This window comes from Solanum stenotomum, chromosome 8 (assembly GCF_019186545.1).
Source record: "Solanum stenotomum isolate F172 chromosome 8, ASM1918654v1, whole genome shotgun sequence".
Taxonomy (NCBI): Eukaryota; Viridiplantae; Streptophyta; class Magnoliopsida; order Solanales; family Solanaceae; genus Solanum; species Solanum stenotomum.
The window spans coordinates 15,118,201-15,141,366 of NC_064289.1; the positions used below are offsets into that span (position 1 = coordinate 15,118,201).

The 23,166-nt window shown below is 34.0% G+C and overlaps 1 protein-coding gene across 2 annotated transcripts in view; it reads left to right on the plus strand.

Annotated features, from left to right (window-relative positions):
• The window catches only part of LOC125874638 (serine/threonine-protein kinase ZRK4-like), a 58,499-nt gene that overhangs the window by 32,628 nt on the left and 2,705 nt on the right, over positions 1–23,166 (plus strand). Inside the window, exon 2 of one of the 2 annotated variants that reach the window (XM_049555610.1) lies at positions 11,995–12,086. In XM_049555610.1, the coding sequence (XP_049411567.1) occupies positions 11,995–12,086 (92 nt within the window). Of the gene's footprint in view, positions 1–11,994; positions 12,087–16,343; positions 17,122–23,166 lie in introns of those variants that run through there. The other variant, XM_049555611.1, reaches the window with a different exon arrangement.

Genomic DNA, 23,166 nt, shown 5'->3' on the forward strand with positions numbered 1-23,166 from the left:
AAAGTACTAATGAATGACTATTAATTCTTCACATTATCGAACAAAAAATCCCATTATAATTAACACTAGCATTTAGTAAATTAAAGACTAATTAGTGAGCAGATGAATATTGAATCAATGCCGATTTCATTCAAGAACGGAAACAGAGGAATAAACAATCAATACAGTGAACCAAAACCAAAACCATACAACATGTGACTAAACTATTAAGATTAACCTTATACTAGAAAAAATCAACATGCTATGCACACAATAGTCAATGCCAAATAAACTCATGCTTCAAGTAATCTAAAAAAAAACAAGATTTAAACTTTAACAAGACTATAATATGGAAGATAAGCAAGAAACTCAAGCTTTATACTAACTCAAACTAGCAAGCTGTAAACTATTTGAATATCAATTATTAAACCAAAGAGGTGTGAGCAGATTACCCCAAGTAGTAAAAAAACAAACTCAAAATATCGAGAAGAGGGAGAATGAAACAACCCAAGTACCATTCTCGAAAGTGACCTAAATACATATATTAAAATCATTTTTTTGGCATGCTTTCAAGATTAAGGCCAAAATGACATACAAGCGAAACTTGGTAAGATATAGGCTAACTTCAAATAGAGAAAACTGATGCCGAACAAGCACTGCATTAACTTGAATAATGACTCAATGCTAGTTTACAATGACAAAATAACACACACAACTTCAGATTACAACATTTCGAGAGGCGAGAAGAGTGAACCATATGCATCACGCTTGAGGATAGAAACAATAAAACAAGACATGTTGCAATCTGAAAAAAAGAAAACTGAAACTGACCTTTCAAAATAGACTCAATCGAAATGAACCAGTAAAGAGTCAAAATGGACATCAAACAATGCAACCCAATATTCAAAACAGTAGCAAATGCAACACATAACTCATAATGTGGACATCTCGATTCATTCTTTCAACTTGAGGAGAAAGAATGAAAGATAGGATGTCTAGTATTACGCAGTAAAAAAAATTCAAAGATACTCAAGAAGTGAGCTCAAAAAGGAAAAATAATAAGACAACACTTCAGATAAAGCAGCAACGAAAGCCAAAGAATCTCCAAATTTTTAACTCGATACTATGCCATAAAACGACTAAGAATACATACATCATATTGAAATAACACAAACTTGGTAGTAACTAACGACCAACTGCCACAAGCTAAAAGCTTTCAAGCATCAGAACACTGCTCTAAAGTAGAAGAAAAGGTGGAAAGAACATTATGAAGTGACGTTACCTTTCGAGGTGCAGCAAACAGGGACGACAAGCCAGCGACTACGATTCTTCCACCACGAAATTCAAACACTAGCAATGATCAAGAAATCTGGGTAGAATGTTGAACCCAAATACTAAAAACTAGTACCTCCTATGCTTTTGAAGTATATTTAATGCGTATTTTAACTATATTTCTCAAGTTGTTCTTTGTATTTTCGCCAATAAATCCAACCCCCAACAAAGGAGAAGAAGAGACATTTATATAGAAGGGGATTAAGGTTCATGATTTTTTTGGGGGAAAAAGGTAGAATGGGAATTCGAGTTCAACCACAAATTTGAATTTTTTCTTCCCCGGGATGAGGAAAAGCTACTCGTTTGTACAAGATTTTAACTGAAATCCCCTAAAATTCGGATGAAAAGATCAAGGTGGGCGGCTGTTGCAGAGAAAGTTGTGGGAGCTGCTGTGGCAGAAGACGCCACAATTTGCCTTCCGTGAACTCGCTGCTGTTTGTTGCGCTGAGTTGCTGCTTCCGTGAACTCGCCTTCGCGTAAGGGAGATCAAACGCATACAGGGGTCCGGTGGTGTCGTTCACACGTGCTGTTGTTGCTGTATTTTGACGCCCTGTACTGCTCTGTTTATTCCACCTGATGTTAACATTTTTGGGTCTTCTTTGCTGAAGAAGAAAAGGGTTGGGTCGGGTCTTGGAATGTTAAGAGTGGGAATTTGGAGAAAAATTAGAATTGTTGAATGAGAATTGGGATGAGTGAAAGGAGGGGCTGCTGGGTCAGCTAAAAGAAAATGGGAAAAAGGCCCAAAACTCTAAGGCATTTGGTGGGTTTAAAGTAAGGTAGCCAAATGAATTAAACCAAATCAAATTGCGATTGGCCAATCGAAGCTACAAACTTAAGCCAAATCGATTTTAATTTGCGAATTCGGCTAAAATTTAGATAAGATGAATTATATAATTAGTTAACAAACTTCTTAATTTGAACAACATTAATTAATTAACTTAACTAAAACATAATTAAATTAGATGCAAATTTATTAACTCGAAATTACAACTATGACTTAGACCAAACTAAATTAGTAAAATATTTAACTTGAAATGCGAAATCTTTTGGGATGATTATTAAATATTTATAAAAAATATACTAATAATATATATATATATATATATAATTATATAAAGCAAATTTATTATTCAAAAGTTACAAAATTGACAAGGCTATTTTAAAACTTGAAAATTGTAACTATAACTTAAATTAAAGTGAATTAATAAAACACTTAATTAAAATGTAATATCTTTGGAGATGATTTTATAAAATATGCTAATTAGGTAAAACATATTTATTATCTAAAATGTTGTAAATGACTAAAAGTTATCAAAACCTATAAAAACATTTCAATTTTTTTTTTATATAAAAACTAATTATATCAAATCGTTTAAAATTAAGAAATTCGAAAATTAATTTCTATCGTGGAAGGTCAAAATTGGGTGTCAACAGTCACATGTCAGCATCACAAAATTTCTTTTTAAAATTAGAAAGTTACCACAGTTAATTTAAATCTTCTCTATTATTTTTATTTATTTAAAAAATAACTAATTCTACATGTGGCTAATGTTTAAATTTTTTTGGACTCATATTTTTATTCTAATCAGAATATTTTTTTTTCATCCCATGTATTCTTTAGTAATGGGGTAAGTAACGTGTAGTTTAGTTTGCTTCAACTTATTTTTTTTCTTTTTATTACGGGATAGTAAGTGGAGTAATGGGGTAAGCATTGTGTAATTTAGTTTTCATTCACTTATCTTTTTTCTTTTTTATTACTGAATATATACGGAACTTTCAATACTTAGAATTAATTTTATTTTATTTTAAAAATAGGAAATCAAATCAAACAGACTAATATAAATTAAAACACGATAAATATATTTTTTTTCAAACAAAATTTCTCCCTTTTATATTTTTAAAAGTATAAATTTTAAAATAATTTAAATTTGTATTAGTTTGTAATTTTCAAATTTAAATTTTAAATTTTTTAGGACTCATATTTTTATTCTAATCAGGTGTAGTACTTTAATTTTATCAGTTTCTTTTTAGTTCGAAAATTTGGAATAGTTCTTACACTAAAAAAAATCAAAAGAAAAAAAGAGAAAGATTATATAAAAAAAAATTCGAGAATTTTCTTTAAACATGTTTTTGTTCAATCATTCGTCACTTATAGGAAATTATTACTTCGAAAAATGAAATTGTTTTTTTTTTAAAAAAAAAACTCAAAATCAGTCAAGTGATAAAATAATAAAATAATAAATTTAAAATTTGACTTCAAAAAATAACTAACTGAACGTAAAGTGCAAAATAGCTCAATTGTGAGCTTTTACAGAGAGCTTCTAGGAGCTTCTAAATTCTTTGTATTGCAGAATGAATTGTGTTGCTTACAGTATTACAAGACATCTATATTTATACACATCAGTGAACTAACTCTAACTAACTCAATTGGTTATAACTAACTATTACAAAATGACTTTTCTGCCCTTAATGACTTAACTGATTCCTAACTTTCACACTCTTCTTCACTCCCCTTCAAGCTAGGAGGTGAAAAAATGTTTAAGACTCCAAGCTTGGACAAGAGGTGATCATGTTGCAGTCTGGATAGACCTTTAGTTAGGATATTTGCTGGTTGTTCTTTAGTTGAGATGTAGTCTACTTTGATTAGCCCCTTTTGTAGTTTCTCCCGTATGAAGTGACAATCAATTTCAATATGCTTAGTTCTTTCGTGAAATACTGGATTTGCTGCAATCTGAATTGTAGCCTTACTGTCACTGTATATTTGAACTGGCAATTGAATCTCAACCCCCACTTCCTTCAGCATTCCAAGTAGCCATATTAACTCTGATACTGTAGTGGCTAGACTTTTATATTCAGCTTCAGCTGAACTTCTGGACACAGTGGTTTGTTTCTTGGTCTTCCACGACACTAGTGACTTACCAATTTTAACCATATACCCTGTGACAGACTTTCTAGTAATTGCACATGAGGCCCAATCAGCATCACAGTAAGCTGTCACTAAATCATTAGAGTTACTGGCAAACACTAATCCTTGTCCAGGTTGTCTTTTAAGATATCTTACCACTCTTAAAGCTGCATCCAGATGTGACTTTTTTGGATGTTGTAGAAATTGACTTAGTGTTGTGTGCTGAAGGTTATATCTGGCCTGGTCATATTCAAATACAGCAGTTTGCCAATTAACTTCTGATACATAGTTTGATCTACCAATGGATCATCTGAGTCTTCTTGCTGTCTCTTTGTCTGCTCATCATACTCCTTGGATGTTAGTTTGACATTGATGTCAATAGGAGTTCCAGCAGGCTTAGCTGCTGTTATACCCACTTCAGATATAAGTTCAAGAGTGTACTTCCTTTGATGCATTAGTATACCTTCAGAAGACCTTGTAAACTCAATGCCTAGAAAGTATTTTAACTCTCCCAAATCCTTCATTTTAAAAACCTGTTGTAGTGACTTCTTGGTTTCTTCTATTAGCTTCAAACTACTCCCAGTTACTAACATATCATCCACATACACAAGTACTATAATGATCCCTGCATCTGACTTATTTATGAACAATGAGTAATCATGTTGACTCTGCTTGAAATTCAGCTTGATAAGGGCCTCAATTAATTTGTGATTCCATTGCCTTGGGGCTTGCTTCAGTCCATAGAGAGATTTTGTTAGTCTACACACCTTTTCCCCTTGACTGACAAAACCTTGAGGTAGGTGCATGTAAATTTCATCTGTCAGATCACCCTGTAAGAATGCATTAAAGACATCCATTTGGTGAATATGCCACTGTCTAGAAGCAGCTAGAGCAACAATAGATCTCACTGTAACCATCTTGACAACAGGTGAGAATGTCTCTGAATAATCAATGCCTTCCTGCTGACTATATCCTTTGGCAACCAACCTTGCCTTGAACCTGTCTATTTCCCCTGTGGACTTATATTTAACCTTGTAAATTCATTTGCAGCCAATAGGCTTTTTACCAAGAGGTAGATCAGTAATCTGCCAAGTCTGATTGCTTTCCAAAGCCTGAATTTCTGCCTTCATAGCATCAACCCATCTCTGATATTTGATAGCCTCTGAATAAGTAGTTGGTTCTCTAATGAAGGAGGTTGCTGCAGTTGGTTCTCTAATGAAGGAGGTTGCTGCAATATAGCATTGATAGTGGGGAGACAGGTGAGAATAACTCATGTAATCAGACAATGGAAACTTTACACCCTTCGTAGCACTCAATGAGACAAAGTCTTTCAACCATGGTGGAGAATGCTTGACTCTAGTGGATCTTCTTGTCCCTGTTAGGACCTCAGACGCTAGATTTTGTGAGCCTAGGACAGCAGTATGAGAATCATCAGGATCAGACGTTTGGGAAGATACACCCTCTTTTTCGACAGAAGAAAATAATTCAGACTCAGTGTGACTTGGCTCACGTACATTCACCATATTGTCAGCCTTTTGGAGAACAGGAGGGAAGTGATCTATTTGAATAGATAACTCAGGGTTATTTTGTAAAGAATCTACAAAGATAGGCGGAGGGAATGAGTTGTCCATTTGAGCAAAAGGAAAGATGTCTTCTCTAAAGAGCACATCTCTACTAGTAAAAAAAGAATTACTATGTAAATCCAACAATAAGTACCCCTTTTGTACATCTGAGTATCCCATATGTATTGCTGATCTTGATCTTGGGAGCAACTTGTCATGCTCATTGAGGACTTTTGCAAAACACAAGCAGCCTATAGTCCTCAAGTGAGTTAGTACAGGTGGGCTCCCATACAGCTTCTCATAATGTGTCTGAAATTGAAGCATACTACTAGGTAGTCTGTTAATAACATAAGCAGCAGCCAGCACACAGTGTCCCCAATACTTCAAAGGAATTTTTGCTTGAAATCTAAGTGCTCTTGTTACCTCAAGCAAATGTCTATGCTTCCTTTTAGCCACACCATTTTGCTGAGGAGTATATGGACAAGTTCTTTGATGAATTATCCCCAAATCTTTAAACAGTTGAGCACAAACTGAGTTAACAAACTCAGTCCCATTGTCAGTCCTTAACACCTTCACAGATTTGCCAAATTGAGTTTTCACATATTGCAGAAAAACTTTAAGTGAGACACATACATCAGACTTAAATTGCAATAAGAACAACCAGGTCATTCTGGAAAAATCATCCACAACAGTCAGAAAATATCTATTTCCATCAACTGTAGGAGTATTGTAAAGACCCCAAAGATCAATGTGTACTAGATCAAAGCAATCAGTACTTTTGATACAACTAGAAGGAAATACAGTTCTTGTTTGTTTAGCATAAGGGCATACTAGACACTTAGAGATATTACACAAACTTTGTTTATTCATAGTAAACATTTTAGAGAGAACTACTGAGGACATATGTCCAAGTCTTTTGTGCCATAACTCCAAGGTGGATTCCTGGAGTACTGAGTCCAGCTTAGAACCAGCACACATAGAATCTTTCTTGTAGTTATTTAGTTGGCTCAACAGCACATATAGACCACCATTTTCCTTACCAACCTCCTTCACCCTTCCACTGAAGAGCTCCTGGAATACACAAAAATGAGGGAAAAAAGTGACTGAGCAGCCTAATTCCTGTGTGATTTTGCTGACAAACATGAGATTATACTTGAAGCAAGGGATGTGAAACACATCGGTAAGTATACTTCTACTTGATAAGGCACAAGAACCAATATGAGTTACTTGAGTGACATCACCATTATGAAGAGATACTGTCCTAGGAACTTCAAGTTTTGACATAGTCTCCTTAGTCAACATATCCAGATTAGACACCATATGATCTGTAGCTCCTGTATCAATAATCCAGACTTGACAATTGTCATATACAAAGAGAACATTACCTGCAGTGTGTGCTACATTACCATCACTGGTAGTATGTTCTGGTTTGTTCTGAAACATTTGAAGGATGTGATCATACTGATCCTTTGTGAATGTGCAACCCTGAAGAAGTTGTTGAACCTCCTTCTCAGCATGGCTTGCAACCTTAGTGTAGTGAGGAACTGCAGAAGCACCAGACCCTGCTGTAGACATAACAGATCCTGCATATCTGTTAGTAGACACAGGATCACCAGTGTGTCCCAAATCTGGCATATGAGCATTATTATTCAAGCCATATGAGAAATTGGCTTGAGCTGGTAAAGATCCTAGATATGAGTCAGATGTACCAGTTGCAGATGCACCACTTTGAACCTTTCTTTTGGACTTGAAATCGGGAGGATACCCTATCACCTTGTAGCAGAATTCCTTGCTGTGTCCTTTGCATTTACAGAATTCACACACTAGAAGGGAGTTCCTCTTGAACTTTTGACTTACACCTGAGCTATTACCAACCTTAGAATACAAAAACAATGACTCCATACCAATTGCACTCATGCCCATACCACCAGTGCTAGTAACTACAGCTTTTTGACTCTCATCCCCCACTATCATAGCATAGGCCTGATTAATGTTTGGGAGTGGATCCATCAAAAGGATCTGACTCCTAGCCTGATGATATGATTCATTCAATCCCATCAAAAATTGGTATAACTTCTGCCTATTGCAGCAGGGAGGAGGCACTAAGGCCTAAAATTCATCCCACAAAGTTTTCAGTCTAGTGTAGTACACAGACACAGAAGCAGTTCCTTGTTGTAAAGAGGTGATATCTTTATGGAGACTATAGGTTCTAGACCCATCCACTATGTCAAACCTTTCCTTTAAGTCATTCCAAACATCAAACGCAGTAGTAGCAAAAGCTATTCCACTCAGTAAACTCTTAGACACCGAGTTCATAAGCCAGGATAACACAATTGCATTCACTCTTTCCCAATGTCCCCCTAAGTCATCACTGTATACCTCCTTTCTAGAAGTGCCATCAATTAGACCAATTTTGTTCCTCCCTAGCAGAGCTAGCCTAACTGATCTACTCCACAAGGTATAATTCTCAATTCCTAACAACTGAAACGAGATGATACTGATCCCACTCACATTAGTAGGACTAAGAAACAGGGGATGATTATAGTCAATACCTTGTCCTGGAGCTGGATTTCCTGATGTTGCACTTCCATTTGCAGATCCAGATGCAATTTGTCCATTAAGCATAGTCTGAGGATGCTCAACTGTTGTGTGTTCGTTCGTCATGACTGATCTATGAGAAATTGTTGTCGCGGAAGCAATAACACTTCAAACAGAGTAAATTCAAGCTCAAATAACCTTCAACTTGTAATTGAGCTCTGATCTGCAACGTTGAGCAAAACGAAAAACAGATGAATCGATGAATCACCTTCTGATTCTTTGATCCTATGTCCAATCGACTTTAACAGTAATCACTGTGAGGTCCTGCTCTGATACCATGAACGTAAAGTGCAAAATAGCTCAATTGTGAGCTTTTACAGAGAGCTTCTAGGAGCTTCTAAATTCTTTGTATTGCAGAATGAATTGTGTTGCTTACAGTATTACAAGACATCTATATTTATACACATCAGTGAACTAACTCTAACTAACTCAGTTGGTTATAACTAACTATTACAAAATGACTTTTCTGCCCGTAACGACTTAACTGATTCCTAACTTTTACACTCTTCTTCACTAACCTTATCTATAGAAAACACCTAATCTGATAAACCACGTCTTTAAAGAAAAACAACAAAAAAACTACTACTCCACATGTCTTAAAACTACTTCTTTAAAATACATATTCAAACAGTTGTAGAATGAAACTTCCATTCATTACTACATAAAAAAAAAAAAACTTGCATTCACGTAACTTGGGATTTGTTGTATAATCAACATCAAAATTAACAAAATCACAACATTTTTATTTCTTTACTAACACAAAATTTAACATTTTTAATATGGAGGAAGAAGAAGAAATTGATGACAGAGAAATGGCGGAAGGTGAAGAAGTTCATGGCATTGGACCATTCTATTTTTTTTTACGACTTTGCATGTTCATCTTAACTTTCATGTGTGAGGCTGCATTGAAATTTATTATGGAAGTTGAAAGTTTGACTCTTTTGGTGGTGGGGTGTACATGGCCGGGTTGGTTCGGATTTTTCAAATATCAAATCAAACCATTTGTGTCGGATTTTTAAATTTATAAACCAAACCAAACCAATAAAACTCGGGTTTTTCAACCTCGGGTTTTTTCGAGTTTTTCCGATAAAGTATTCATACAAACATATAATTTACTTGTACTTCAAATATTTCTTTAGACCTACCAAAATACAACTATCTAAGATGTTTCTTAAAAATATAACACAATATAATATGATTAATGACACTAAAATATCCAATAAAAATAATAATAATGAAATCGCGTAAAACAAATATTGCAAATTAACAAGTCATAATGAAAATTATCATAATTTAAAAGTACTAAATCATGCTAAAATTAAGTTTAATAAGTATTAGTTACATGACTAAATATTAAAGAAAATTAAAATTAGATTATGTATTTTAATTGTCTAAACCAATGTAAAACTAAAGAACAAATATTCAATATTATTGTCATTTTTAGTGTTGAATTGATTTTCTTTTTGCATTAGTATTAATTTGATTTTGATTTAAGCTTTATTATAATTACCAACATCTATGGACTATAATCTTTACTGGCTCATTCATAATTCTAAGTTTCAAACTTGAAATAATATATTAAAAGATAAAAACTATGAAAAAGTATAAGAAATATTTAAAAATTATATCAAAGTAAATATTTTTATGTATAAAATAAAATTTTAAAATTATATATATAAATTCGGGTTGGTTTGGTCTCGGGTTGATTTTTTTTTAGTTAAAACCAAATCAACCCAAATATAGTCGGATTTTTTTTTCCAAAACCAAACCACTAGTCGGATTTTTTTTTCGGGTTGACTCGATTTGCGGTTTGATTCAGTTTTGTACACCTCTATTTGGTGGCATATATTCATATGGGTGGAGTGGATCAAGTTGGAATTATGAAGAATACTTACATTTACCCGGTTGCAAGACAAGTTCACGGTGTCTTGATTTCATCTTCCGAAAATTCTAAAATAACTAAGTTAGCATATTATCCTGGTAAAGATTTTTACGGTCGTAAGTAATAGTAACATCTGCTAATTTTTAAAGCGAAATTAGTTCTATTTTCATGCTAATAATTCATTGTCGTTTATATTTATTTTCAGATTAAGTTTCACTTTTTTTATTATGCTAATTTTCATAAACATCTTCACTATTGGTTTATTTTGATAGGAAACTACAAGAAGTTGTGAAGAAGTTGAAGTGGCCCAGATGCAGGTTTCTTTCCTCTTATTTCATAATTTAAGGAGTATTGCGCGCTTTGATTTTTAAATCGATATGTTATATTATTTGCAGATACAAATTTGAGATATTCATTATGTACACGTGAATTTGAGATATTAAATTACCTACAAAAATAGAATCTGCAATATGTCAAATATAAATAAATTATTTAATACTCACACTATTTTGGTTCATTTTTCCTATTTTAATTATAACCAAATTTACGATGGTAATAAATATTTTTGAATCTTTTAATTTTAAATACAACATATGTTAATTAATATACTAAAATATCCTTTAATTCTTAAACCATTTAAGAAAAAGCTCATTCATGTCATTATTTTTTAACGGTGGTTTTGCAAAATCATTTTTTATACGTGGCCAATTATAATTCGGCCACATCATTATTTTTTTTAGAATTTTGATTTTTTATTATAAAAATAATAATGACGTGGCCGAATTATAATTGGCCACGTGTAAAAAATGGTTTTGCAAAAAATGTTTGTTCAGAATTTTGATTTTTTATTATAAAAAAAATAATGACGTGGCCGAATTATAATTGGCCACGTGTAAAAATTGGTTTTGCAAAACCACCGTTAAAAAATAATGGCATGAATGAGCCTTTTTCTTAAACGGTAATGACATAGAGGAGCCAAACTTTTAACGGATGACATAAATAAGTCTTTTCTAAAAGTTCGATGGCATATTTGAGTCTTTTCCCTTTTTTAAAAAAAAAGGGGTTAACGGAGACTTAACTTACTACAATGTAAGTCACCACGGCTTGTAAGGCGGAGTGGAGCCCAAGCTTTGTAAAGCAGACGCGTTTCCACTGATGCATTCACAGAATTTTCAATGAAAGTGGTTGGAAACTCAATTTGTGTGGAATTCAATGCACAAATTAAGACCAACAGGAAGTAGCTCCCCACTTATGAAGTAGTGGTATGCCTTATTGGATTTAATCCGAATTTATCCAGACTAGCTAGTTACTTCTAAATTAGAGCATGCCTTTCTTCAGGGGACTCACAAGTAAAAATATTTTTTCCTCTGTCTTTGCTGCAAGGCGGAAGAAAGAGAAGGACTGTTATTTGAAGAATGGAAGTTGCGTGCTTGAGGAGCTTCTTGCTTTATGCAACGGAAATTGCAGAATTCCCATCCGTTACTACACTGCCATAGAGATCGACAATGCAATTAGACACTCTAACAGCAAAATGGACCTTGCTGATGTGTATATGGTTACGGGATTGCTAGACAACCGCACCGTTTTAGTTAGGTTCAACCACCAAAGTTCATTCAGCAATATCCACCGAGATATAGCGATTACTGCTCAGATGAGTTATCTCAAGAATGTGTTGAGACTTGTTGGTTGCTGTCTAGAATTTGAACAACCAGTTATGGTGTATGAATATGTTGAAGGTATATCTCTTTTCGATCTACTTTTCAAAAAGGATAATCTTAATAGAAAATCGCTATTATCTTGGGGAAATCGATTACGGATTGCACGTGAGGTTGCTTCTGCAATAGTTTTCCTCCATACCGAATTTACTACGCCCATCATCCACAAAGATTTGAAGCCTCACAATGTGATAATAGATCAGAAGAGCGGTGTTTCCAAAATATTAGACTTCTCAGTTTCCATATCACTGCCTCCAGGAGAATTGGAGGTACAAGAGGATAAGATTTTTGGAACATATAGGTATATGGCTCACGAATATGCCATGTGGGGTATTATTACTCAGAAAATTGATGTCTACAGCTTTGGGGTTCTTCTCTTTCAGCTATTAACCGGAAAGAACGCGTACGATATTATGCAAAGAGTGGATTCAAAAGAGAGAATAGATTTTGAAGAAGACGCTAAATCCAATACTGAAGAGGATAACACTTTGGATAGAGTGGATTCTACGACTTCAAAAGAGAGAATAGATTTTGAAGAGGACGCTGGATCCAGTACTGAAGAGGGTAGTACTTTTTATAGCATGGATTCTAAAGATAAAGACACAATATATATTAATTTAGTCGATGGTTATATTAAAGAGGGTACTGTAATGGATTTAGCGGATCCTATCATTTTAGAAGAGCATGGAACTGAGATTCAACAACAATTGCACGACTGCTTTGATCTTGTTAAGAAATGCACAGTTGACGACGGAGATGATAGACCAGACATGATTCATGTTGCAAGAGAATTATGCCGAATTGAAAAGTGTTTCCGTGCCCTCACTCTTGGTCAAAATTAAATGTTTAGAGGTATTAAATTAGGTTACAATTTCAAGGAAATTCAGTTTGTTTGGACTGTTTGAAAAAAAAATGAAATTTGCCGACAATGAAATTGCTAATTTGATATCTTTGCTTTTCTCTATTTGGATTATTTTTTTTTTTGTTTTTTTCGGTTTACAGAAAGAAATGGGACCATGTTAAGTTTTGTATTTGCCATTTACTAATAAATTTTTTAGTAATTAAATTCAGACAATGCCTCTGCTTGTAATTTATCCGTAGTTTTGTATTTGGCATGTGTCATTTGGAGAGTTTTTGGCTAAAATTATTTCTCAATGACTCAAATTTAATGTATACCTTTATATTAAATAAAGTGAGTGAAAAACATCCTTATACTATACAGAAAATAACAAGAATCATCCTTCGGTCTATTTTTGAGAGTGACCAAAAAAGAAATGGTGCCACATAAAATGGAACAGAGGAATTATTTTTTTAATTTGTTCATCATGTCTTAGCCATGACGAGAAGATCAAAGTTACCTAAAAAGAATAGGAATTTAAATTTTGTGTGTTGTTAGTCTATATGTTTTTTTGCATCATCAAGTATATTGACTTGCAACAATACACAAGTCTTGAAATATCTATACAGTAGGTTCTGATGATTATAAAGATTATGTAAGAAATTCATTTTACAATGCAATTCACATTTTAAACAATGTATAGAAATGTTGAAAAATTAGTAAAAATAACAGTTATGAAAATAAAAAAAAATTACTTTAGTTGAAATTTTTGAAGGTGGAGTTGTATTTGGCCATACTTTTTACAAAGAATATTTAAAATGTGAATATATTTGTTTGAATATGATTTAAATCCCCAATTTCTAAAAATTCAAAAAAATCACCCAACTTGACTAGCTTAATCATGTGTACATATTCATTCGACTTGGCACATTTTTTTTATTAGTGGCGTGAGTTTCTTAACAAATATAGACTGAAGGATGATTCTTATTATTTTTTAAATAGTACAGAGATATTTTTTGCTCACTTAGATAATATAAAAATATACATTAGATTTGAGTCATAATTGTGAAATGATTTTAACCAAAACTCGCCATTTGGATATGTTAAATTTCTTCTTTGCTAGGAAAGCACATAATTCTCGAATTAACAAGAGCTAGGCCTGCAGGTTCACGTCATTACAATAAATGTTATTGTACGTTTATTAATTAAGCAAAATAGGAAATAGTGTGCTGGGCTACTACAATTAATAAATAAATTATTAATTAAAGAAACAGTTATAAAAGAAAAAAAACGAGGCTTGATACTCCACATGAGTTCACAGAACTGGTCCAAGTTTATGAATCCTCTAAATAGATATGATAATGCACATTGGAAGAGTATTCTGCACTGAAATTTTGTGAAAAGAAAACAAGAAGCAAAGCATTTGACACCCCAAACTAAATTATCTACACTGCGTCTTTTTGTTAGAACTGCTTTTCAAAAAATTCTAATAATTTGTATTTGACTAATCAATTTGAAGAGTATTTTGCCATCATTAGAATAGTACTATGTGCTTGGTCAATATTTCAAAAGTATTTCAGATATCTATATATTTGGGGTAGGTTAAAGAGAAGGGGATAGGGGGTGGGTGCCGTAGTGGCAGAGCACACGTAAGCACTAACTCATTTGAGGTATCTGAAACCATTGGGCTATAATAGTCTATTATGTCAATGATGTCTAAAATATGTTATTTTAATCACTTTGTGTATCATTTTGCTTGAATATACAATATTTTTTCCAACAAAATTATTTTATAATGTTAATTACAAATTGCGCAAGTTTTGAACATTCAAAAATGGTGCAATGCAAAATAAAACCTACCAGCACTGAACACACCATCAAAAGATTTATTATGTCATCTTTACGAGTGTTTTATGTACGATGTGGAAAACATTATGATCGAAACTTGTTCGGATCGGTGGATAAGATTATGACATGTGTGTCCGTTAGTATAAAGGATATATATGCTCTAGACTCTAGTTTTTGGACGGCAGGGACATCAATATCCCAAAAGTATGACGGATGGTATATGCATACCATTCACAATAATTTAGGGATATATTTGTCATTTTTCCCGAAAATATACAGTAAAAGGATAAAATGGTCAATGAGTAAAACGTTTCAATCATTTACTAGAGCTTCATGAGATATAGGACGATGCCAAAGTTTCTAATATGTTTTCTAATATTGTTCTTCATATTTTTAAGTTTTTACAAGAATCTACCTTCATTTAAATACACCGGTACTAAGGGGAAAATATTTTATAAGCTCAATGAGATCATTTGTAACGCGCGGAGCACATATTTATATTTTGGTACCAAAAATTGGAGGGCTAAGGGGCTGCTTGGTAGCTGGTTGGAGTTGTGTGGGTATTAGTAATATAAGAGTTAGTTACAAGGGAATTTATATATTATTTATGTATGAATTAATTATACATGTATCAACTATTCTATTTTCTATCATGCATAACTTGTACTTGTACTTAGTTATGAGGATTTCTAAATTGTCAAACAAATATGAATAACTTATTTTCTTTCTACCTATCAAATGTAGTATAAGTTATAAAAAAAAAATAATAGATGAATATAATTTAGATGTTATCCCGCTACCAAATGACCCCATAAGGTTTATGTTCATTGGCTTTACCCAAAAGCCAGGTACTGAGTCAACTCCTAACATAAATAAATAATAATTAAAAACATCAACTCCCTAATATAAAACATTTCCATTAATTAATTGGGCGACGACATTAGGGTGTCCTAATGGGAAAAACTTGATAAACAATTACAATGAAAGTGCTTGGAAATTCTTAAAGAGAGTCCAATCAAGTCGTCATTATTTTGTATGGAATTGAATGCACCAATTAAGACCAGCAGCTTCCAACTTGTTCATAGATTATGTTAGATTAGGTCTTAGGCCTAACTCACACCCCAAAAGCTAGCTCAAAGGGAGGAGGATTGTCCAAGCCTTATAAGGAGTCCACCCATCTCATTAATCACCGATGTGGGACTTTTGTCATTCTTTAACAGATTACACTACTAGTGATGGTCCCAATTCATTGAGACTAGCACCTCTAAATTGGGGATTCCTTTCTTGAGGGGATTCACAAGGAAAATTTTGTTTTCCTCTGCCTCTGCTGAAAGGCGGAAGAAAGAGCAGGATTGTTATTTAAAGAATGGAAGTGAGGTACTTGAGGAGCTTCTTGCTTTATGCGATGGAAGTTGCAGAATTCCCATCCGTTACTTCACTGCCACTGAGATTGAGAAAACAATAAAACACTTTAAAACCAAAATGGACCTTGCCGATGTGTCTATGGTTACGGGATCGCTAGACAACCGCCCCGTTTTAATTAGGTTTGATACATGTGAATTCAACAACATCCACCGAGATATAGCCATTTCTGCTCAGATGAGTCACCTCAAGAATGTGTTGAGACTTATTGGTTGCTGTCTAGAATTTGAAAAAGCAGTTATGGTGTATGAATATGTTGAAGGTATATCTCTTTTCCATCTACTTTTCAAAAAGGATAATCTTAATAGAAAATCGCTATGTTGGGGAAATAGATTACGAGTTGCACGTGATGTCGCTTCTGCAATCGTTTTCCTTCATACTGAATTTACTACGCCTATCATCCACAGAGATATAAAGCCATTTAATTTGATAATAGATGACAAGAGTGGCGATGCCAAAATATTGAACTTCTCACTCTCCATATCATTACCTCCAGGGGAATTGGAGGTACTAGATGATGGTGTGTGTGGAACAGATGGGTATATAGCTCCAGAATATGAGCACCAGTTAACTATTACTCAAAAAACTGATGTATACAGCTTTGGGATTCTCCTCTTTCAGCTATTAACTGGAAAGGATGTGTACGATATTATGAAAAGAGTAAGAGATACAGATTCAATACCGACATTAAATTATATAGATAGAGTGAAAAATGCAACCAACCTCGTCGATCGTTATATTAAAGAGGATAATGTACTAGATATAGTGGATCTTACCATTTTAGAAGAACATGGAATTGAGATTCAACAACAATTGAAAGACTACTTGGACCTTGCTAGGAAATGCACAGCTTTGAAGGGAGATGATAGACCATACATGATTCATGTCGCAAGGGAATTGTGTCGAATTGAAAAGTGTTTTCGCTCTTGGTCAAAATTAAATGTTTAGAGGTTCCAATTTCAAGGAAATTCAGTTTGTTTGTACCCTCATATTTATGTTGAACAAAAAATGATAGCTGCAGATAATGAAATTGTCAATTTGATCTTTCTTTTGCTCTATTTGGATTGATTTCTCCTTAATTTTTTGGTTTACAAAAAGAAATAGGACCGTACGTCTTAGTTTTGACCAGACGGGTATTCAGACAATGCCACTTCTTGTAATTTATCCTTCGTCTTAACCATTATCCAACATGAGTCATTTCAGTGCTTATTTAAGAAGTGAGGTAATCAATTGCTTTAATTAAATCACAAGATACGATATATGAATATTCAGAATAAACGTTTCTTGGTTTACAAGATTGTAACATTTTAGGTTATGTTTTTAAGTTTCACAATAATGAAGAATCTGCTACTTATTGATATGCAGGAACAATCAAACAGTCCATGCATAGAAGAGAGAAACTCCAATTGTATAGACTTGGGAAACTGATTTACAGAACTTACAAAAGGAAAAATATCTAGTCCTATTTATAGATGAATTAAGCTCACTAACTAGAGAATTAATTAACCGACTTAAACCAGCTAACTACCACTAACTCCAGCCTAACTAACCTATAACAGAATTAAGTGAAGGCACAACTGTACAAGTTGTTAATTCCTCAACACCCTCCCTCAAGCTAGGTGCTATAAACAAACTCTTCATGCCTAGCTTGCAGACTAAGTAGGAATGTTGTATGTGAGTGAGTCCTTTAGTCAATACATCTGCTAGTTGTTCAGAAGAATGAAGGTATAGCAGATGCACAAGTCCTTGTTGAATTCTTTCTCTGATAAAGTGACAATCCAAATCAATGTGCTTGGTCCTTTCATAGAATACTAGATTTAAAGCTATTTGAATAGCTGACTTACTATCACTGTGAAGTGGGATAGGTAGTTGTAGATCAACAGCCAATTCTTTGAACAACTTGGTAAGCCAAACAATCTCTGCTACTGTTGAAGCTAAGCTCATGTATTCAGCTTCAGCAGAACTCCTTGAAACTGTCAATTGCTTCTTTGACTTCCATGAAATAAGAGAAGAGCCAAACTTCACTATGTATCCAGTGACAGATCTCCTGGTATTTGGGCATGCTGCCCAATCAGCATCACAATAGGCAACTAGTACATTAGAGTTGTGTGAAGACAATAAAACACCAGTGCCAGGAGTACTTTTGATGTACCTAACCAACCAAAGTGCAGCCTCCATGTGTGAAGTCTTAGGTGAATGCATAAATTGGCTCAAACATTGCACAACAAAGGCAATATCAGGTCTGGTATTCGTCAAGTACAAAAGCCTGCCAAGAAGTCTTTGATAGGCACCAATGTCATCTACATGTGTGTCTCCAGTAAACCAATGTGATTATCAAACTCAGTAATAGTGAATTTCATATTGAACTCCAAAGGAGTACCTACTGGTTTGGCCCCTGCAAGTCCTAGATCATAGATGAGCTCAAGGGCATATTTTCTTTGATGCATAACAATTCCCTCTTTGCTTCTGGCAAACTCAATGCCAAGAAAATATCTGAGACAACCAAGATCCTTGATCTTAAAACTGGAATGCAGGTTAGCTTTAGTNGCTTAGTTGTTATTCTTCAATGTTGATAAATTTTGCTAGAACCTTGGGTTATTTGTTGTTGGCTGTTGTGTTATTCTGTTAGAACAAGTAGTGGTCAACTACGACCATTACTCCTCCATATTGAAATCTCATTATTCTTCCTCCATTATGCCTTGTAACCTATGTAACATCTAGGCCATTTATCTTTTCTATTTACTATCCCATTATCTTCCTATTCATTACTAGGAAAACATCCTCATCTACAAATAGTGGTGATCTTCATTTGGTTTAGACACACAAGAAAATAGAGAGTGCATAAAGTTAGTCAAAAAAGAGAGTTATTATTAGTTGAAGGGAGATGTTCTTTTTGTGGAGTTTTGAACTCAACTCTTGTCCAGAGTTGTTGAGTTATATTTGGGATTAGGTTGTTGTATCTTGGAGGGGACACATCAAGAAGGCTACTGTTGGACTGGTGAAAAACATGTGTTGCAGTAGACTTGAATCTCCTTAAAGAGAGCGAGATATCCGCGCCTCAACCTGAAGAGATTATTATTTCTTCATTTTATTTTCAATTGTAATTTTATATTTTTGTTATTTTGTAATTTTTCACTAACACTTTAACTACCTTGACTTTACTCACTAATTCTATCACCCCCTCAAGTTGGAGGTGCAATAAATACAAACTGTAGAGAATAGCAGAAGAAAAGTATAATCAGAGAACACTTCTGCTAGCCCAAGATCGTTAATTAAGATCGGAAGATTCAACTAAAGAAGAGGAAGCTAGAAGGGAGAAAGAGTATTTTGGATAAAAGAACTTTGTTATACAAGAAGACTCTTTGATTTGGATTGTTCTTGGGGTTTTGGGTTATATACAAATGCCTAATGCCACCCCTATTTATACTTGTATAAGGATGCTTCTAGAAATTATTCTAGATACTTCTACAAGAAAAATATAGATATCCTTATCTTCTAACCATGTAACAAGAACCTACATATTTCTGTACTTTATTATAAATATCTAATTATCTAGAACCTCTAGATTTTTCTTAAGTATAAATATCAAAGATATTTACTCTACAAAATTCTAGAAAGTTCTACTAAATATCTAAGATATTTTTTGTACCTCCAAAAAATCAACTTTAATTTTTCACACTCCCCCTTAAAGTGATATTTTGGAAACTACCCCACATTTGTCGTGGAAGAGCTCAAACGCAGCTTTGAGCCACATCTTGGTGAGAATCTCGGCAGTTTCTTCCGAACTCTTCTTGCTTCATCAAATGATAAAGATTCTTCATCATCAGTTGATCCATGTTGAGTTCTCAAACTCCCCATTTCTCGTAACTACTAGACAATTATTTTATCCAGAGAAACACTATCAATTTCCTGTGAAGTCTCAACACCAACATAAGATCCACCGCCATATTCTCTTATCATCTCCTCAATAGATTTTTTTGCAGCTTCAGAAATCATATCATTTGTCTTTGAGACTTCACTCTAATCTTCTTCCTCTATTTGATATGTACTTTCTCCATTTACTTTCAGAATTTGCTCTGAGTCAATAATTGACCTTGATATTACAGATGATTGGCCATATACTATCGCTTCCAATACATCTCCCTCAATGCTTTCTTTGTAAAGGTCGCCACTAGCACATGTAGTTTCAAATATTGCTTGTTCAAGATCTTCTTCTTTGATTTCTTCAATAGTAGCTATCCTGTCACCACTGAGAACATCCTTAAAAAATTCTTGCTTCATGTCGACAACATCAGTTTCTTGCTTCTCAACGTGATCAGCTATATTATATTCTAGATCCTCGATCCAATCTCCTTCAAGATTGATGGAAATCATGGCATCTATTGCTTGAGCCTCGACTACTAAACATTGTTCCCACTTTTCTTCTTCTGTAGGAACTTTTTGAGTCATATTGCTCTCTTTGGCTTGACAATATCTTTTTACATGTCCTAATTCAATACAACGATAACATCTGGGAAGCTTCTTACCATAATAGTTAGAAGACTCTTCCTTCTTTCCAGGCAAGCTTGAACCACCTGAGGATCAAGTGTGCGGCATATCTCTTATTTTTCCTTTGAAGTTCCTCTTGTTGGCTATAAGAGCATATCCTTCTCCATTGTTGACAAATTCACCATTTAACTGTTTGGCTAGTAACTCCTATGACAACAACAAATTCTCAAATTCCTCCAAGGATAGTTGTTGAGACCATCCTTGAATCGACGTCACAAATGGAATATATTCAGGTTTCAACCCACGAATGACTATTCTTCTCATTCGTGCTTCAGAAATAGCCTCTTTCGGATTCAACAAAGATATCTCAGAACATAAGTTCTTAATCTTCAAAAAATACTCGGAGATAGAAAGATTACCTTGAGTGGTGTTAGCCAATTCATTCTCCAACATCTGCAGCCGAGCTTCATTCTTCTTGTTGAACAAGCGATCGAGGGTCCTCCATATTTCATGAGCTGATTTACATTTTATAGTGTGATCAAATAAGTCGGAGAAGATTGTCCTCTTTAGAATGAACTCCGCCTTCGCATTAACTTGCTTCCACTTCTTGTATATGCTATTATTTTCCGGTCTGTTAACAGGAGGACTTGTGTTACTCCCATTCACAACATCCCACAAATCCTCTCCCACAAGGTATGATTTCATACATGTCTTTCATACCTTGTAATTGGACTGATTCAACAACTCCATCCCCAGTCCATTAACACAACTGCTAAAATCCATCTACACAAACAAGTTGAATCTACCACCAACTCGATCTTGAACCCACAAAGTCAATCCACGACTATGGCTTTGATACCATGTAAGAATAGCAAAAGAAAAGTATAATCAGAGAACACTTTTGCTAGCCCAAGATCGTTAATTAAGATCAGAAGATTCAACTAAAGAAGAGGAAGCTAGAAGGGAGAAAGAGTATTTTGGATAAAAAAAACTTTGTTATACAAGAAGACTCTTTGATTTGGATTGTTCTTGGGGTTTTGGGCCACATACAAATGCCTAATGCCACCCCTATTTATACTAGTATAGGGATGCTTCTAGAAANAGACACACAAGAAAATAGAGAGTGCATAAAGTTAGTCAAAAAAGAGAGTTCTTATTAGTTGAAGGGAGGTGTTCTTTTTGTGGAGTTTTAGATTCATCTCTTGTCCAGAGTTGTTAAGTTATATTTCGTGATTAGGCTGTTGTATCTTAGAGGAGACAAGTCAAGAAGGACTACTATTGGACCGGTGTAAAACATTTGCTGCAGTGGACTTGAATCTCCTTAAAGAGAGCGAGATATCCGCTCCTCAACTTGAAGAAATTATTGTTTCTTCGTTTTATTTTCAATTGTAATTTTGTATTTTTGTTATTTTGTAATTTTTCACTAACACTTTAACTACCTTGACTTTACTCACTAATTCTATCGCCCCTCAAGTTGGAGGTGCAATAAGTACAAACAACTTGCTTAGAATTGTTGAATGCTTGACTCCAGTCAAGGCCTTGGTAAAAATGTATGCTAGTTGTGAATGCGTGGAAATATGATGAAGTGCAATTAATCCTTGTTGAAGTTTGTCCCTAACAAAATGGCAATCCACTTATATGTATTTTGTTGGATCAACAATAGTTGGAAGACTACTTGGATCTTGTTAAGAAATACATAGTTGACAAGAGAGGTGATAGACCATATATGATTCATGTCTCAAGGGAATTATGTCGAATTGAAAAGTGTTTATGCGCCTTCTCTCTTGGTCAAAATTAAATATTTAGAGGTATTCATATTAGTTTTCAATTTCAAGGAAATTTATCCATAGTTTTGTATTTGTCATTTGCCGGCCATTTGGATATGTTAAATTTCTTCTTTGCTAGGAAAGCATAGAATTCTCGAATTAACAAGAACTAGGTCCTGCAGGTTCACGTCATTATAATTGATGTTATTGTATGTTTATTAATTAAAACAAAATAGGAAATAGTGTGTTCGGTCACTACAATGTATAAATAAATTACTAATTAACGTAACAGTTATGGAAAAAAAAAACTGAGGCTTGATACACCACGTAAAGTTGTGTTTCATTAGCTAAATCCAAAAATCAAATATTAATTGATAGGACAACGACATTAGGGCGTAATGGAACTTGATAAACAATTGCTATGAAAGTACTTGGAAACTCAATTTGTATGGAATTGAATGCACAAATTAAGATCAGCAGGAAGCTTCTTTCGACTTGTTAACTACTAGCTAGTGATGGATGCGTTATGGATTTAATCCCAATTCTAAATTAGAGGAAGCAAATAATGTCTTTCTTCAAGGGGCTACTACTCGCAATGAAAAAACTTTTTTCCTCTGCCTCTGCTGAAAGGCGGAAGAAGGAGAAGGATTGTTATTTAAAGAATGGAAGTTGTGTGCTTGAGGAGCTTCTTGCTTTATGCGACGGAAATTGCAGAATTTCCATCCGTTACTACACTGCCATAGAGATCCACAATGCAATTAGACACTCTAAAACTATATTTTTAATTTTTAATTTAATATTTAAATACAAAAATATAATATGAAATTAATG